The 20,166-nt window shown below is 40.3% G+C and overlaps 1 protein-coding gene across 5 annotated transcripts in view; it reads left to right on the forward strand.

Moving 5' to 3' along the window:
* Positions 1–20,166, forward strand: part of mib1 (MIB E3 ubiquitin protein ligase 1) — a 65,743-nt gene that overhangs the window by 40,727 nt on the left and 4,850 nt on the right. Inside the window, exons 13-21 of one of the 5 annotated variants that reach the window (XM_086085088.1) lie at positions 6,980–7,112; positions 8,700–8,786; positions 9,074–9,232; positions 14,564–14,745; positions 16,091–16,280; positions 16,474–16,552; positions 16,642–16,800; positions 17,600–17,671; positions 19,553–19,653. In XM_086085088.1, the coding sequence (XP_085941214.1) occupies positions 6,980–7,112; positions 8,700–8,786; positions 9,074–9,232; positions 14,564–14,745; positions 16,091–16,280; positions 16,474–16,552; positions 16,642–16,800; positions 17,600–17,671; positions 19,553–19,653 (1,162 nt within the window). The remainder of the gene's footprint in view (positions 1–6,979; positions 7,113–8,699; positions 8,787–9,073; positions 9,233–14,563; positions 14,746–16,090; positions 16,281–16,473; positions 16,553–16,641; positions 16,801–17,599; positions 17,672–19,552; positions 19,654–20,166) is intronic. The other 4 variants (XM_086085097.1, XM_086085105.1, XM_086085114.1 and 1 more) reach the window with 4 other exon arrangements.

Below are 20,166 nucleotides of genomic sequence, written 5' to 3' on the forward strand. Positions count from 1 at the left end.
TTCATCAATCTTTTACTTCTTATATAATGTATTTAGAAACAAATCTTTGAAATAATTTTATAGGGTCTTTAAAATGACACACCCTGAAATGACACAATCAAAACATGTTTACTATATTTATTTTGGTAAACTGACACTTTTGTAATTAGACGCCATATAAAAAATGTCCACGCTGTAAAATAAAATAAATTGCAGAAATTCTTAACTACGGTGATGTTATGAACCGTATTGCCAACTGTAGTCTTGACGGTGGAAAGATCTTTGTAAATTTAATGGAAGCAGGATACTACACTTGGAAAAAAAAAAAGCTTACATTTGGCAACCATAAACCACTTTTTAACAATTAGTTTATTCTTATGTTCTCCTTCATCTGCTGTTTAAATGTACTCAAGAACCAATGACAATATAAAACTTTATAATGTCATGTTTATAATCTCCATAATAAATTTCCCCAGCGAAACTATGAATTGTATCACAAATATTTGTTCGTAACGTACTGTACACATTTAGAAATTAATGCTGGTGCAGAAATGAAATTGAAGCTGTGGAGTGTAAAGTGAACTAAGACAAGTACCCGGTAGCATGAGAAAGTAATTGGGCCATCCTGAACCAATGGGATATTAACGCGCCATTGGGCCTCTCTGACTTCCCACCTCCGCCTTCATAAATGAATCAGGACGTCCCATAGCACCAGGTGATTTAAGGCTAATTAAAGCTTAGCCTTTCCATACCCCCACCTACTTGTACCAGAGATGTCAGGCCATTTTATTTGGCCGCTTGCAAACAACCTTCAAGGTACGGACAATAGAGTGATAACCAAGACGTCACAGGAACGCACCCGTCACATCTCCTCCCTCCCGCTTCTTAGGTTTATGCAAATAATCCCTAATAAAAGCACGCCAACCCGTACAGGTACAAGCGGCAGGGGAAGGTCACATTGTAGGGGGAAATTATTCTCTTCACAGCAGAGCCCGTCAAGTTCTTGTCTCACAGCTCCTGTGCTGCACCGGTGACTCAAATGCGACCCGCCTTGATTTACTCCATCCACAGCGGTGCAGACAATGGCTATGTGGGATGGCCCTGATGAAGTGAGGCGCTATATCTAATTGGCTGCATGGGATGGGGGTCATGGTCAAGGTGCATTTTAAGTGTTTGTATTAGCACTTGTCGTATGTTTTGAAAAATGCATGGATTACACAAACACTTCGGACATTCAGGGGCCATATTGGCAAGGCCGTATTTTTTAGAGCTTAAAAGTGCTGAAGTCTTTAAAAATAATAGCGACGCCTTTAACATCTAAATGCCAAAACAGATAATTTGTCAAAACGTATGTGGACGTGTAAATGATCAAAATTAGGGATATTCGATACCACTTCTTTTCAGACCGATACCAATACAGATACTCAACTCTTGAGTTGTCACCTATACCATTACTACATAAAATTCCCCCAAAAATGACAATAATGTATCACCAGCAAAAAGTGAGGGGACAATGTACTGTTTTTCATCTCAATATTATTTTCATGGCCTGGAAATTTTTTTCATACCGTTGTACTTAGCAAAGTCTAAAGCGCCAAAATCTAGGTTCTTTATTTGACTCTGACCCTTTTGAGCATGTTTCCATCTGAATGCTGAAAACGGTAGTTTGCTAAAACATAAATACCTCACGATCAGAACAGTAGAGGCAGATCATATAAAATCCAGCAGTACTTTATTTACCAAACAGTCTTAATTCACGTATCCCACACACCAAGACAAAGAATAAAAAGAAAAAGTTTTGCCATCCCCTTCAACTGGTTGGGCATCCGTATTGAAGTGTTTTCTGTTGTTTTTGCAGGTTTGTGTGATTGGCTATTGTTCTGAAATGTTGTTTTCCCACAAAAAAGTGAATAGTTGTATCCTTGTTCTGTAAACATACTCTTCTACAACTCATTGAAATCTTATCCAAAACAGAAATTTTAATTTGAGGGATCTCTGGAAGAATTATATTGACAGTCCAACTTGGCGCGCTAAGGCAGGCCCAATTAAGCTTAGCAAATGTAAATATTTTCGACATAACAATCTCCCAAAGTCCACTTCACAGCTCAGTGAAGGATGTCAACTTGTCTTGGATATTATTTACTACCAGCAAGGTCAACTATAAACTTGGCGATACATTTATTTCCGTTTGATTAAGGTTTTGATAGACCTGATCCCCCGTAATCGCAAAATTGCATTTATTTAAATGTAATTATACACTTTATCACCCATTTTGCTTTGCCTAAGCAGGTGGCAGTGAGCTGCAAGTAATTTTCTGACGTTGTTCCTGAGCGTGAGGACATAGCTAATGACTGAAAGTATGCCAAACACGTCTCTTACATCAGAGCAGCCATATGTTTTCACGCCGACATTAATCTCCGTCGTGGATGTTGACTGTGCCCGTCCTGCCCACATTGTCACTCTTCACTTCCTTTTCTAATACCCGGCCACTGACCAGCACACAGATGGGCTGTCAACCCGGCCCAGGGCGGCGGACAGGGCCCCAGTCCACAAAGCCGCCTCACTTGTGTGGCATGTGGTGACAAACAGCGGCGTCCTGGTCAATGACAAATTACAGACCCGAGACAGCAGTCCTCAGTGGCACTCTCCTGAGGGAATTGTGGAGATCTCTCGCAGGGTGACCCACTTTCATATAGCATCTTCCATTTCACTTTTTCTTCTACCCTTACAAACAAACATGGCCTGCTGCTGTTACAGAGACCATTCACGATGGTCTGCAACGGACAACTCATGGATTCATATCATAACCTGTAGATATGCCATTAACCAACCAACCACTTAATGGCCACTTAACCTGAATTCTTTATCATATAAAGATGATTTGGGATAACCGCTTCTAACTGACTGGTGACCAGTCTAGGATGTAACCCGCTTCTTAGTCAAAATCAACTGTAATATATTCAGCTAAACCGCAACCCTAATGTGGACAAGCACTTTAGAAAATTAATAAAGGGATGGGTACTTGTAATTCTAAGAAGAGTTTCATTTCAGGAAGGCCCTTTTATTTATCAGCGTACAAGGCAAGTCATTTTCGGAACATGTTGGTTGTCAAATAACTTAAGAACCCCATGAAAACATTTTGGGCCCCCTTGTTCCAACACATGAACAAGACTTAAAATAAGCGATTTCGCATTGCAGTTTGCGTTTCAGAATTTGGTCCAAATTTTGCCCCTCGTTAAAACACATTGAATAGCAAAATTGAGACACACCGATTTTGATGGTTCTCAAAACTGCAGGGACCAAAGTCATTAATTCATTTGCTCCCAAAAAACGTATAAATACGTTCTATTTTAAATGTTTTAATTGTCCCAAAGACGTATTTATATGTTTTTTTATGTTTTCTTATGCTAGACTCTAGCATTACTCTAACCTTTAGAGAAATGAGAGTGCGGTCGGAGGGGGGCAGGGGAGAGGGGGGCAATCAGGCTTCAGTACGGTACGGAAGAAATTACCCCAGTGTGAGTGCGCCCTCAGTGTGCGGTGGGCCTAGGACGCCATGCCTTTCAAAATAAAATTATTTAAAGATTAAAAAGTCCACTATTTAATAGACATAAAGTATCACTGCGAATGGCACCAGTAAATTTGGCAAAAACGGAACGTCACCTTCACCATTGTACTTCACCGTCCTGGATTTAAAGTATTTTCAGCCCAGGCTGACTAAAGAAGTGTAACGTACCGCACTAGGAACGGCTTTCATGTTATAGCTTCAGGCAAGACTTTAACGTGACAAGGTCTTTTCTTGCATAATTTGCTTGTCTAAGTCCCAGAGTAAGAAGCTCCTTCCCGGTGGGAGCGCAACGTATTGAATTAGTCGAAAGTGTCCCCCCTCCTCCCAATCCCCCCCATGAGAGGTTAAATCTACAGTGGGCGAGCAAATAGTTTCTCCGTAACAAAGGCGATGCGTCGTGAATGCGTGATGAGGCGGGAGGGGCGCGGTTGCCATCGCGTTTAAGCGGCGCGCCTCTGCATTAAGTAGTGGAAGATGGCTGCAAGCAATGCAGGTGCAATAGGAGTGAGAGGGAGCGAGAGAGAAAGAGCTATGCTGCACTGTTCATCACTGCAGCAGTACAGCACCGAGATACCTCGTGCCGGCCCCTCGAGTGGCGGTGCTGATGAGGCAAAAGCCCACCATCCTGATTACCTCGGCAAACAAGTCATCCTTGAATTTCTTTTATTTTTCATTGATTATCCTGACTGCCCCCCCCCCCCCCCACCGCCTGTGTGTCCCCTCCGTACGGACCCCCGATTATAAACCCTCCACATAAGGGATGTTTGGCCATATTGAAGAGTAAAGGAATAAAGAAGAGATGCCTCCCTTTGTCGCAGTTCAAAGATGTGCCCTGCGTGATTCTTGGGTACTAATCAAGGTCGAAAGTGTTCCTCCTGTCTTGGCCGCTTTAATGCTTATAGAAGGTACAGCGTGTCCCTAACTACAAATGATATCAGTGAGATCAGACCAGTCTTTTACTTACTTTTTATATTTCCAATTTCATACATTCTTTGGGAAAAATACGCAGCTCTTCAATTTGCGCACTCACACCCTCCCCTCTACATTAAGGACGAGTTCCATTTAATTTAGTGCCCATTCATTTGTTTGCAGATTCCAACACAACAAAAAAAGTCTGGTAGTATAGAGATAATGACTTCAAGCTGCAATTCATTGTAATACAATTGTTGTAATTATATATTTACTGTCAAATGTTTTTATTTTACAACAGTGTGACATTGAAGCGTCCTCGGACTCTTCCTTCGTTTTACTCTGTTTTGCAGTGTGCACGCACCCTCTAAATGACCTTCAGTCGAGCAGAAACAACTGGCTCCCTTTTATACCACATCAGGGCACTTAAGTTAAACAACAGGGTGTAAACAATATTGTTTTTGCCTTCAGATGAGAGACACTTTAGTGGGTCACAAAGGGACAAATGGCTTTCCCCTTTTTATCCTGGAGTGAGTGGGGGGTTGCTGGCCGGATCGCCATTTAGGTAAAAAGTAAAAAACAAACAAACAACCAATAGAAAGAAGTTTTACAATGTCATGTATAACAAGTACCGGCAGGCCCAGCATGTATCACCAGGTTCATCTGAAGCAGAAGTGGACTACCACAGTTTTCTGGCCTCAATTTTGATTTCAATCACCAATCTTTAAAGAATCTGACCTGCCGATCCCAATTTAAAAAAACATTTTTTTTCCATAACAACTAGCATACACCTTCAATATTGCAATTTTGTTTTATGGTAAAACACTGAACAATACGCGTGAAACAATCCAAATGGGTTGTTTCAACTGCACATGAAGTAATTCTATCAAATAAAAATGAAAAACCTCTTCGTCATCTCAGCAGAAGAGGACCAGTGGCAGATTTTTTCAGACCGCTCAGGAGGGAGATGATATCGGTGGAAAAGATCGATTTTATATTAAGGGATCGGCCGGTCACCGATTTCCCTCAAAATGAAGAAAATCGGAGCCGATATCGATCCCGGCCAAGTGATCCGTTTTAATTAAATTAAAGTAAATATTTGTACACAAAATACTTTTAAGATCTGTTTTTTTTTTAATCAAATAAAATGTAGTAAGTACGAATGGAACCAAGTGTGCCATCTTGTCCCACGTGACTACATATTCTTACGCCACTGTGCTGACTAGTTTATTGTGCAGTGTTTGTAACCTCAAACATTCAAAGGTTTTGAGTACCTTTTTATAGCAGTTTCTAAGAGGTTTTAATCATTTGAAGAATTTAATGGTCGACTGGATCCATGGCTGTGGTGGGAGCATGTCCCACCTGCTATGGCTTTCCCACCTCTTTTATGTATGGTGCGAAAAAAAAAAAAAAGAGTCATTCATTAAGCCGTATGCAATCAAAACGTCCATCCATCCATACTGTATCATAGAATCAAATAGAAAAACATTTAAGTTTGGCAGGTGCTGAAAGTGCCTTCTTATGTCGCATAATGTGTTCTTAGCTGCTTTGCAAACTATTTAATTTCTCCCCACTCCTACTTGAAATGTATTTATTACAATCAATATTTGTATAAACGACATTTAGAGTATGAAAGACACTTCTCGGCCGTGGATATTAAAGAATCAGTTATCACAATAAATTCCATTGGCTCCTCGGAATGTCTTTTAAAACACATATTCTACTTTTGCCTCGGACCGCGTCTCCCCCATTCATTTCATTTAAGACTAAAGCTGATCACCATTATTTGTTTTAATAATAAACGGACTGCAACAATAAACCGACTGCCGACAACCTTGATTACTAGCGGCAGTAAAAGTAAATTTTTCGCTGAACCAGGATCCAAATCGAGCCATTAAACCGTGACTTATGACGATTCCACTGTAAAATATCAATGCAATACTTTGATGACATTGCGAGCTGTCGTTTTCAACTGAGGGGAACACAAGCAGCTCATAAATATGTGTTCATCGTAGGAAGCAGAAAACACAATCCGCTGAAACATTTTAAAACATTAAACATACACATAGAGCATCCAGTGATAGCTGTGAAAACATAGATTTATGTTTCCTGTGCTAAATCTGTCATTTTGCGGCACATTTTTATGAAATGCTTCGCCCGGAAAACTGTTTTTTATTATGGAAATGTAACAGTTGTCGTCAGATGGCCGTGATTAATCGCTGTAAGTTGTAAATAACGGTGCTTTTGGGAGAGCCACTCGTCCTTTAAGTTGATTAAATGCGCTTTTAGCCATGTATGAAAATGGGATGTGGTGTAAATGGATCATGCTGTGTATGAGATGCTTTAACCTTGCAAACTTTGTTTGCTTACAGCACCTCACCCGATCCCCGCCGTGTGATGTTTAGACGCAGCTGGATTAATTTTGGCATTTCATGTCACTAATTTAGACCTTTTACCCAATTGATTTTATCTCCTTACTCTCACTTGTCTCCTCACCGCTTTTTTTTCTTCCCTCCTCTGCAGTGCCATGCGTGTGTTACTCTCCAAACTGCCCAGGCCCTGGATCGTGGACGAGAAGAAGGATGACGGCTACACCGCACTGCACCTGGCGGCCCTCAACAACCACGTGGAGGTGGCAGAGCTGTTGGTTCATCAGGTAACGACAAGCGAGCGAGCGGGCCCCTTGCTCATTTAAATGCCTGGCGACAAATGCGGCAACTGCGCTCCCTGCAGCCAGCCAAGCTGTACTAGGCCACTCAATGCTGCTGCTTTTTTTTATTTTATTGAATCCATACGGTTCGTGGGGCCTCCAGGGTGTGTACTTTAAGGCCGTGTACACTCCTCCTCATGCAATCATAGCTCCCCCCCCCTTTTTTTTTTATTCCCCCAAGAATTACATGAATTTGCCGCAAAAGTCACCTGACTAAGCAGCAACTAGGTTATTTAGGATAAGGTGCGCGGCAGAAATATAGCTGCAATGTTCCCCACATGCGCCTGCAAAACCTCACCCCCTCCCTATAATTCTCTGCAACGGGCTGTTTCGCAGCGATGCTTCAGCCTTCTGTTTAGCGCTCATGCGGGGCGCACTGCAGATTCCTCCAGCCAGCCACCCAGCCAGTCTTATTTCTTGCAGAATTAATTAGCAAACTGATCGCAATCATTAGCTTCCCTGCACATCTTCTCAGCTGAGGAGTTTGCAATTTTGCGAGTAATAATCACACGTTGATACTTTTTTTTTTTTTTTCTTACCCAGCTCGCTTGCCCTTCTCTTGACAGATAAGGTTAAAGAAACATAAGGTTGTGTTATGGTACACGAAGCATGAGTGTTTTGACCATTTTACATCATTCAGAAAATTATTTTTGAATCTTGTAGTGCAACCTCCAAACATTTTGGGGATAATATGCCTCAATAATCAAATGACAAACTTGGGAGGCTGAACAGCCATCTGGCATGACATCACACAAAAACATAAGGCTAACCTAACAAGTATAATGATAACAATAGAACCTAAAATTGCACTGGAGTGTGACTTCTCAATACTATGAGCGAAAAATCCTTCCATCCATCTATCAATCTTCTAAAGCACTTCCTCATTTGGGTTGTGGGTGAGCTGGAGCATATCCTTTCTGACTTCGAGGTGAGAGGTGGGGTACACTCTACTGGTCACCAGTAGGTCGGATGCATATTAGGGCTGTCTCAAATATATTTTTAGAATCGATTATTCTATCAATTATTCTATTGATTAATTGAATGATGGGTTATAATTTTATTTACCGTTAAATTCTCTTTTATTTATTTATTTTATTTTCATCCCTTTCATGAAGGGCTACAAAAGCAGAATAATTACTTTGAAATGTGAGGATTTGGGCAATAATAACTTAAACAATGGTTCTAAACAAAAGGTCCTCAAGAGTTCCATTCCTTCACTGGCGACGTAGCCCGAATTTCCGCGCAAGTCGGATTTGCAATGCAATTAAATAGCAGTAAAACTATGGAAAATTTTAATTTTACCAAGCTGATGTTACTGCTGCTATTGCATATAGCCAAAGCTTATTGGCCAATACCTAGCATGAATAAACTTGTACCTGCGTTTGGATTTTGGCCCAGCCACTTTACATAAAATAACAAAGGAGTTGTGTTTATGGCTATCTGGCATATCTGCTTCTTTCATGTGTATGTAAATGTATTCATCCGTTTGCTAAATGTTTGTGTCCTTCCTTGTTCATTTTGTCTGGTTCTCAGGGCAACGCCAGCTTGGACATCCAGAACGTCAACCAGCAGACAGCCTTACATCTGGCTGTAGAGCGTCAGCACACCCAGATTGTCAGAGTAAGACTGCGCACTTGTTCTTCCTCATCATGCGTTTTGTCGAACACTGTAAGTCACACTACAGTAATGCAGTGCCAGGACAATCTGTCTTTTTGCATTGAGTTTACAATGCTGCCATCTTGTGGACTCAATTTAAAAGGACATTTTGAAGTACAATCCTCACAACAGTGAAACTCAACGGTGCCTGGAGCGACGTGTAAACCCGCTTTATGGCATTTACGATGTACCGTAAAAAAAGAAAGAAAGAAAAAAAGATGGCCACTGAAAGAGTTTTGTTTGCGCGGCAGCTCCTTGTACGAGCCGAGGCCAAGCTGGACGTGCAGGACAAGGACGGGGACACGCCGCTCCACGAGGCACTGCGACACCACACGCTGTCCCAGTTGCGGCAACTCCAGGATATGCAGGACGTCAGCAAAGTGGAGCCCTGGGAGCCTTCCAAGAACACGGTAGACATTCACATTTTTTCATGACAGCTGCACCTCAAATTACAAGCTCATGAACAGTTTTCATCTTTGTTATATACAAAAAGTCAAACTCATTACAAGGAAAAAAATAAATTCTGATTATATTGTAGCTTACAGCTAATAAAACTCCTGATTCAACAATCAAAATGATCTAAATTAGGTAGGAATTTACCTTCTGAAATGTTCCCCATGTATTTGATGATTCAGGATAATATTACTTTAACTTTTTGAATTGAACAACTGAAATAACTGAACTAATAACTGGACCATATTATAATTTACTGTGATAAAAAGTGTTTTTCTTCTGTCCTTTTTATCAACATGCATAAATGCAGGAAATTATATCTGGGCCTTTCAAATATCCAATTGAAAGCAATATCATTTAAATAAACGGTAACATCCCCTGATTACAGATATAGGTCCAACTTTAAAATGTAATGAGAACTGTGCGAAAAATTAGACCTTTAAATGAAAGTGATGGTCTTTTTTTTTTAGTTATTGTTTTACTCATACAAATGCCAATGTCATACAGTTTTTCAGCAAAAAGGAGCATCTTCAGGGTGGCACAAATTTATTTTTTGTGATTTTCTTTATTAATGCAGTAATCAAAATATACTAACTTGTAATCTTAAAATTAGGGCTGCTGTTCGATACCACTTTTTTTCAGACTGATACCAGTGCGAGTACTCAACTATTGAGTAGATACCAATACCAAACACCGATACCACTAGTCCTTTTGATACATAAACTTTTCCCCCAAATTTTTCCTTAAAATTGCACGAAATGAATGGCCGTTTTTTATTTTGCTAATTTCTAGATTTTGATCGTAAGAGGGCGGCTGTACGTCGCAAGTACGATACCTTCATATTAGGCCTGATACCGACACCTGGTATCGGTACTCGCCCATCCTTACTTAAAATACTAATTAATTAATGGCCTTTTGTCATTATTAACTCTTTGACTGCCAGACGTTTTCAGAAAAGGGATGCCGTCAGTGCCAGCCGATTTAAGCATTTTGACTGATCTTTCAAGGTCCACAGAAAATGTTCTGTTTGGACTATGGAAACACACGTACTACCAAAGGAAAGATTGGACTTTCATCTTTGTTTCTACCTTATTCCGTTCTTTAGTAATCAACAATAGAAAATTGTTAGTTTGACCCAATTTCGCCTGTTTTGGACCAAAATACGGAGAAATCAAGCTTTTAGTGAAACGATATTATTTCATGCATTCTAGTGAATTTTACACTTCTTTTTGTCCATGAATGATGCCACAAACACCTAAATAGTGCTTTACTTCTATAAAACACTACCACCAAGAATGAAAAAGTGTTTTTTGATAGCAAAATACGTTTATTTACATTCAACAGTGTAACAATTTGACAACAATTTGGCAAACTATTTACAAATGTGTGCAACTGTGGTGCTATTTACAAATATGTGGATGTTTCAACGACAGTTTTTCTTTTTGTAACACTCTCCTGCGTGCAAAGAGACGCAACAGCATTTGCACAACAGATTGCCTCTTCGCGTGCAAAAGCTCCACTTTCTTGCAGGCCGTTTTTTCCGGGGAATAGCAAGTATATGCTGCAGTGTGTGTTGCCATAAAGTCTAATATCAGGATCATGCTACGGTTACGTTACGGTGATGTTACGTTGTGGCTTCCTCATGTCCTTCGGTTGCTATACCGAGTGGTAGATGTTCTGATCCATTTTATCCACTCCATTCATGGTGGCATTGTAGTCCAGAAACAGTGTCTTCTCCGTGATCAGACTGTACCCGCTCCTCCGATGAATATGCATTGGACTCGGGGTACTCTTCATTGTCCGATCGAATGTCCGCTTGTGCAGCTCCGCGTTTTCCGGCGTTAGCAGCGCTAGCCGGTGAGGCTTTATGACGAGAGAATAACGGCCGCGTCAATGCTTCCAACTCCGGTGTCAACCTCGGGAGTGACCATCATCATCATCATCAATGTGCATCGGTCGATGCTTTTCGACTACTCTCCATCGTCCGATCGAATGTCCGCTTGTGCAGAAGTACCCGGCCGGCTATTGTGCGCGTTTTCCGGCCTTAGCAGCGCTAGCCGCGCTTAGCCGGTGAGGCTTACTACGTGATCGTAAACACGTCAAGGCTTCCAACTTTGGCGTCAAGCTCGGAGTCATCATCATCATCATCATCAATCTGCATTGGTCGATGCCAACTCTCCATCGCCCGATCGAATGTCCGATTGTGTAGAAGTACCCGGCCGGCTATTGTGCGCGTTTTCCGGCCTTAGCAGCGCTAGCCGCGCTAGCCGCGCTTAGCCGGTGAGGCTTACTACGTGATCATAACAGTCACGTCAAAGCTTCCAACTTTGGCGTCAAGCTCGGAGTCATCATCATCGTCGACATCAATGCGCTTTTTAGTATTGATTGATGCTTTCCGTCTTTGAAAAAAATGCTCAAGCGTGAGCTGCTTGTAACCGGTTGCTTGGTCAAGCCATTGTGGCTTGGATCAGCCATTGTCTCCTCAACACTCTAGCTCCGCCTCACGTCTTCTGCTGACGCCCACGGTGGGCGGCCCATCCAACCTTGTGCAAAGAGAGTCATCGCTGCCCTCTAGGGGCCAAAACGAGTCTTTTACTATTCAGATCTGCCTGATACTTTCAGCACAGCTGCCCAAGGCTTTCCTGCACCCGTTTTTGAAAAAAAAAAAAAAAAACATAGGGGACGTCTTTTAACGTCCTCGGCGCCCTTCCCTAGGTTTATGCTAAACGTTTTATAACGTTTATGGCAGTCAAAGAGTTAAAATAAAATTACACTTATATTTTGTATAAATAAATAATAGTTATTTTAAATCCAGTAAAATACAAAATAATAATTTTTTTTACATCAATTATAATTGTGCTCAAATGTGTCGTCGTTGTGGTGGTTGTAATGCCAGTGAAAAAGAACATAAGGGATGACAAAGTGGGAAAGTGTGTTGATAACCTTGGAAGAGGAAATGAAAGCGAAATGTAGCCTGGAAGATGCTCTGGCCTAGTAAAATATGACTTATTTAATACAATGAATTTTAAAATTAGTTAACATGCACAAATAATTCCATAGTGTTACTAACAAAAGCTAAGACTTAACACGTATTGTATTATTGACTACACAGCACTTATTTCCAGCAACATCTTTTAAGCTCAACTATGCGACAGCATTGTTCTACCAAAACACCTTCTTGTTCTCTCTCTATTATGTAGTTCCAAAGGATGAGCAGTTTTACTTTTTTGTAGTTTTATTTTGATGTGTTAGACAGTCGTTAGCTTCTAATTGTATGTGGCATTTTGAGAGTGTTAAAATGTTACTTAAAAATCATATGCTGATTAAGGTTATTAGATTGGTGAACCTAATGTCTTTACAAAAGCCGCAAACTGGACAAGTTTCAAAACCTTCAATCATGTGTAGCAAGTTTTCAACAAATACGTTCTCGTCTCTTTAAATAGCACCGCCAATTAAAGTGAATAGACACTGTCGACTCATACATTTATGATTCTTACTGGCTGTATTTAGATTTGCCTTGTCAGCATTCTGCCATGGTCCTTTTCACCCCTTTATGAAGATGAGACACAGTGGTCGTCATGTGCAAAATGCCGAAAGCTCCCATTTGGACTGCAAGCTCAGAGCTGAGAGCTCCCCCTGGTCTTGCACCACTGCCTGCACACTACTTAGCCCATCACTCAAGACTGTAGCTTGACACTTGTAGGGAGGTAGCCAAGCGGCTCGTACCGTAGCTTGAACAAGTTTATCCCGGAGAGAGAGAGAGGCCACCATGTCGTGCCTGATTGCCGTATTGTGTCTCCTTACATGGATGGCCCTACCTATGGGGATACAACATGGCGGCCGCGTCTCTGTCTTAAGGCCTGTTATTCAGATGTCTTCAAAAGGTTCGCCCTAAAGTGGAAGTCAACTTTAAACATTTCTTGTCAATAATATGTTATATGTGACCTCACTAGTCTAAACATGACATTCTGATTAATATGACATTTGTGGAATATAAGTTATGAAGCAAAATCCACCCGTTTTTATCCACCTCATTTTACCACTTGCTGTCGACTGAAGATGACATCACAGTTGCTCGGGGCTCAGGCAACGACCAATCACAGCTCACTTGTTTTCTGAAGCTGAGCAGGTCTCAGGTAACAACCAATCACAGCTCACCTTCAGAAAACGGGTGAGCTGTGATAGGTCGTTGCCTGAGCAACATTTATGTCATCTTCAGTCGACAGCAAGTGGCAAAATGGCCGCCCCCTGAGATGGATAAAAAGGACTGGATTTTGCTTCATAACTCTTATTCCACTAACGCAATATTAACCACAATACCATATTTAGACCCGTGGGGCTGAATAGAACACATTGTCCCAAAAGTTTTTTTCGGTTCTCTTACCCTTTATTGATTTTTTTTGGGGGTGGGGGGTGTTTTCCCCCCCTTTTGTCATGATTTAGTGGTGAAGTTTCGATTCTCGGATGTCTGTAAAAGAATATCCTGAGAAGATTTTTCTCCTGTAGCCTACTAAAAAAAAATTGTGGTCGACGGTGGTGTTCAATATTGATGCAAATTCTTGTGTCAGCTTGATCACATAGCCAATCAGGTAGTGACCTGAAACTCGCGCTGTTCCAGGCACGAATAGAGGAGCAGCTGGTTGTGTTGACTGTTTTTTTCTGATATTTTTCTCAAGTCAGTCAACACAATAAAAAGGACCAAGAGAATAGTTTGCCACCACGATGTAGTTATCAGGCAAGTTAGAAATTTGCCTAGTTTCTTCTATTTTTTTTTCTACTTCAGTTTTTTTCTTATTTTCATTTTGTGGCACCATGCTACCTCTCATAGATCATTCTTGGTACTACATACATTGTTATGTGTGCTCAAGATCCCATTTAAAAAATGGGTAAAGATGTTAAAAATCTCTCTGTGTGTAGTGTTTATACCCCGCTTTACTTCGATCTCTTCGTCTGTCATGCCCCATGGCTCCTTCCCAGTATCCTTGGTCAAAGACGACGGGGGCCTAATGGAGGGGTGTGCACTGGGTTGCTCTCACGTTGCGCTCCCTTCCTCGAGATGAGAATTGAATTGGCTACATTGGCTACATGCTGACGACTGTCACACTCTGACTGAAAAGGGGATGTTGAGATAATGAGATTTTTGATGTGGCTACGCTGCCAGAGAGTCTTCTTAAAACATGTCTCAGATTGGATAATTGCTTGTGATCTGATCACACACTGACATGGATCATCTGGTGCTGTCTACAATGGCTCACCGCCCGTTTGTTTGTTTGTCTGGCTCTCTGCAGTTAATCATGGGCTTAGGCACCCAGGGGGCGGAGAAGAAGAGCGCGGCATCCATCGCCTGCTTCCTGGCAGCCAACGGAGCCGACCTGTCCATCCGTAACAAGAAGGGCCAGTCTCCTCTGGACCTGTGTCCTGACCCCAGCCTCTGCAAGGCTCTGGCCAAATGCCACAAAGAGAAGAGCAGGTAAACGCCCGCAGTTTGACTCTTAACGAGAGTAAAATTCAACCTTGTATGGTCTCAATCATCAAGTGTTTCATTTGTTCTTATTGGATTCAAGCAAATTGAACAAATGTCACGCACAATAATTAATTTGGACTGCAATATTGAAGTGAAATTAAATCACCCTTTAGCGATCAATATATTATTGTATAATGTGTAAAGATATTAATAATGTTTTAAAATGCTATCTATAATTGTATTACCTTTGAACATTTATGTATTAGTAATTGGTTATTAATTTTGAAAGATACAATCAAATAAATACAATAAAAAGTATCTTACATTTATTGATTAATTGTCTAATCATTTAATGATTATCATTGACAGTGACAATTGATCCTGTATAACAAAAACATATCGCTGGTGTCGGGTCATATTTAATATTTTTTCAAAATCTATACTTTTGGTCAGTCTACATGTGTGGGTGTCTTTTAATCATAATTTTTTTAAACAAATTATTAATCAATCAAATAGCTTGCTCTTTTTGATGATGAACAAACCAAGCCATTTTTGGGGTTTCCTAAAAAGTAGCAATTTTGGGGATACAAGGTTCTGGCGCGATGCCAATAATATTTTATTGCTATTTATTAATCTTTTCTTTTTTTCAATGAGGATACAATTGTACTTAAAAAATAATTTTGAATAGTTTTTATTTATTTACAATAATTAAGGTACAATTTAATTATTACAAAATAATTTCTACCAATTACTATAGTCAACATTTAAAACAAAGGAATGTTTGTTAAAATAGGTATTTTTAGAGTTATTAATACTTTGAAACTATTACAATTGTAAATTTACATCCAATGATTTGCAAACTATATTAATGCCTAATTATTTTTGCAAAGATACATTTTTTTATATATTTTTTTAATTAATAACAATTAAGTAGAAAAATTGCAATAATGAAGGTAACATTTAAATTTAAATCCAAGAATATACAAGTGGATAAATCAAGAAGATGCTTTAAATGATTTCTTTGCTTAACCATGTTTGGACTCAAAAGTGTTTGTGTATGCTGTTGATTAATTGTCAGTAAAAAATGTTTAGAAAAAGTGTGTAATAACAATTTAAGAAGTCATTTGTTTTGGGGATTGAGTTCCAAGTTCCCAGTCTCATTAAATGAAAATGAGCAAGGGAGGTGCCAAGGACATTTATCCACAGAAATTACAGTACTACTACTATGCCAAAATGTGCCAAAATAGAAAAGTAAACGATAAGCATACGGACACTCATATAGTTGAATGATTTCATTCTTCTCTCTGGTTTCTTCATCTTAACCACAACTGTTCACTGTGTGATTTGACAGTGGCCAGGTGGGCACGCGCAGCCCGTCTCTGAACAGCAACATGGAGTCCCTGGAGGAGTGCATGGTGTGCTCGGACATGAAGAGAGACACTCTCTTCGGGCCTTGCGGACACATCGCCACGTGCTCCCTCTGCTCACCGCGTGTCAAGAAGTGTCTCATCTGCAAAGATCAGGTCCAGTCACGCACCAAGGTAGATCAAACATAAACACAAATCCATATTTTATTTATCTCTTTCACTTTCTACACATAAAGGGCACATGCCACTTTACTCCAAACTCTAATCTAGATCTCTAGGAGAGAACATTTTCTTATTTGGAGGCAGGCATTTATTTAGGGAGAGGTATTTATTTATTTGTTTATTCCCCTTTGTGTGTCACTTGCAGATCGAGGAGTGCGTAGTGTGCTCCGACAAAAAGGCGGCTGTGTTGTTCCAGCCCTGCGGCCATATGTGCGCTTGTGAGAGTAAGTTGCGCATGTCAAAACGTTGACACGGTAGACGCTAACGCCGGATCGAAGGGAGATGTTAACCGTTTTGCTGTTTGTCCGTCCAGACTGTGCCAGCCTCATGAAGAAGTGCGTACAGTGTCGGGCTGTGGTGGAGCGCCGTACCCCCTTTGTGCTTTGTTGTGGGGGGAAAGGTATGGAGGATGATGATGATGATGATGCCGCAGATGATGATGATGTGGATGATGATGATGATGATGACATTAGTGAGTGAATCTTCCACACGTTCCCTTTTAATTCCTTTAACGTTCCTTTCTTGACTTCTTTTTTTCCCTCCTGCTGCCGCCTTGTTTTAAGCATGTCCTCTCTCTGATGTTTGCATCACTATTGCCATCAATTTTAAATCATCAATGTTTATGATTTGCTATGTTAATCTCTTATTAAATCAATGTACTTTTGGTTAACGGGGAAAGTAATTTTGAAATAGAGCTATATCTTCCATAATACAAGCTAACATGAATGTGAATACTATACCATAGTACAGACAGTGAATATGAACGTGAGGTCCATTTTAGCAAACCGTGTAAATATTTTTATCAGGTTGCATTCACACGCCCATCTTGTCTCAGAGCCACAAAGCCTTTAATTGTTTTTATGGTCCACATCTCTGGTTCAGTTGTACATCTCACATATTCAGTTTTGTGTTGAGTTAAAAGGGAAACTGTTGCAAGTTCACTGATGTATTTATTTGTATTCATTATGTCTCCGCATGGGGGGGGGGGGGGGGGGTTGCATTGGGGGATAGCAGGCATACACCCATGCAAGGGGCAGCATTAAAATTTGACCCCCCTCTCTAATCCCAGCAACACCAGCTTGTAATAATCAGATGCATGAGATGCTAGCGAGTCAATCAAAGGTTCTGTTTCCCCCTCTTATTTCCTGCTGGCTTCTTCTTCAAATCTCTCTTTGAACCTCACTTTAGAGGCTTGTAGCGAGTAGTTCCGCTGGTCCTACAGGCCAGCCTCTAGCTATAGCTGCTGTAACAATGTGACTGGTTATTCCCAGCAGGAAGCTCTAATTCTATGGCAGGGGGGTCGCAGGATCTTCTCCAGCCCAACAATCTGGCACTAAGTTGGTGTAAGTATGCCTCCACGATCCCCTCTCCCTTATCAGCACTCTGACTACACTGCTGCCCTGGCCCCCCTTATGCCCCCACTCCCCCTTTTTTCTTCTTAGCTATACACATGCACACACACTATAGCGGTAAGTGCTGATGCATACAGACTCACTTGCACAACCAAATTTAATCTGAAACAAAGGCTGTATTAAAAAAAAAAATTGTACTGAGAGCTGTGGTATGTATATGTGGTGTTTTTTTAAAAAGTTTTTTAAATATTGTCATTGTCCCAAAACCGTATTTATACGTTTTTTTAATGCTAGAACATACAGAAGGCTTTGATGCAGCCTCTAACCTGAAAAGGTCGCTTAAAGCAATGGTAGTTATTACAAAACACGGCCAGCAGGTGGCAGCAGAGTATAAGAGACCAACCAGGGAATGTTGCAACACACTCTTTGCCCCAGTGTTTTAAACAGGTTTGTAAATAATGATGAAACTTATAAATATTCTAATGCTAATTGCTGCAAAACGGAAACAGATAGAAATATACTTTTTTTCCCTGATGAAAGAAGAGACTCTAATCTTTCTTTTGGTAGGTTCCATGTTTTATAGCAATAGAACACAATATTCTGTGGGCCTTGCAAAATCCAGTAAAACAGCCGGGAGCAAAGGGGGTTACTTCAGTGAAAATGGGTGGGAATGAATGAGTTATTAAATATGGAATTATCCATAGTTAAAACATTTAAACAGTGATACTAAGTGTTTAGATCAGTGTGTCCAAACTATGGACCGAGGGCCATTTGCGGCCCACCATCTATTTTTCAGCGGCCAGCGTCATATACTAAAAATGACATTTGACACAGCCGACAAGGCTACTTTTTTATATAAAAAAAAAAAAAGAAGTGACACGACTACTAATAATTTGTCAATCTTTTCTGAATGCGCAAAGAAAATAAATAAATTACTTATGACTAAAATAATAAAATTTATTTTCAAAACACAGTGGTAAATAAACATAATTACATTTTACAATAGAAAATCGTTTCTTCCACTTTCTGCACCTCAAGTAACTGTTTTAATAGTGGTCCTCTTACTGCAATTTGCTCTTGTTTTAGTGATGAACGTGGGGATGGGATTCAGCTACTGTTCAGTCCAGGGGAGGTTCTAGTCGAGTAAGTTACCCATTAGGGCCAAGTGGCCACCCCACGGCCAAATCTTTAAAATTCCTCAACTACTTATTGAAAGCTGTTATGAAGCAGTTTATACTGGAATATTTATACTAGAAAAAACATAAACAATATACAGCATAACTGCTTGCTTGATTGATTTTAGCTTGTTTAATAAATTAAAGTCAAAGAATTTAAAAGTGGCCCGTGCATCCATCCATTTTTATGTATGCAAGCCCTCAAACGAAAATTTTTGGACACCCCTGGTTTAGATCTTTATCACATTTTATCGGTATATCATTTCATCCCTAATGTACACCACTGCAAACTACAACTACATTATTAAACTTGTTTAATGAATACCAATAACACTGATTGTTATTACCTTTAGTGCAGCTCTTGTATTACATTAATGACCTCACCAGTGAGGCTATATGTCTCACTCTTAATTATCTCCTCATTGAGAGCACAGATGAGCCATTATGGCAGCATTCTACTCGTGTTTTTACAGTTGCTGCAGACTTGAACATGCCTAATGTATTTGCCTGTGCTAGACGATACCTCTTAAACACGAGGCTGAAGGATTGCTCTGCCAAATGTGCTCCTTATGCTTTCGCCTTATGCTTGTAATATAATGGCACTCGCTCGCAGAGTAAATCGTAAAAAAAAAAAGGCAGACAAACTGGGATGTTCCCTCTCAACGTCGCTGTGTGTGCTTTTGATGTGTCCAAACAGCTAGCGGCAACATCCCCGCCCTGCAGCGGGACAAGGACAACACCAATGTCAATGCTGATGTTCAGAAGCTCCAGCAGCAGCTGCAGGACATTAAGGAGCAGGTGAGCCAGTGTTCAGACTAGAGATAAAGCAATATGAACATTTTATGTCACGTCTATCATAAACTAAATTATCACGAATATTGGTATAATTGTATGCACACTTCGGCGATTGTGGTGGTACTCGTAAAACAATTTGAGTACACGGTTTATGAAGAATTGTTCAAATTTCATTCAAATATTCAAAAAAGAAAAAAAATTGTTGACACTTTAGTTTGATTTTGTTGTAGAAATAGACAAATGTGTGAACAAGAACACAATTCAATCAAAAATGATTATGCTGAAGTCAAGCTAGCTGTATTCAAGTTTTGAAAGGATTTTGTCATCTCGAGCACTTTATCCAGGAGTTTGCCATCCCTTCTTGAGTCTCCAAAACTGAGCTTTGCTGGTCAAGAATGCTTGCACTTCACGGATAATTGCCCATTTTCCCTCCAGCATAGAAATGAGCGGACACACACTCTGGTTGTGGTTTTGCGGTTTTCGCCATGGATCCGCGGTCTCTGTTGTTTCACAAAA

Source organism: Leptonotus elevatus, chromosome 1, assembly GCF_054856555.1.
Source record: "Leptonotus elevatus isolate MCC_2025b chromosome 1, RoL_Lele_1.0, whole genome shotgun sequence".
NCBI lineage: Eukaryota > Metazoa > Chordata > Actinopteri > Syngnathiformes > Syngnathidae > Leptonotus > Leptonotus elevatus.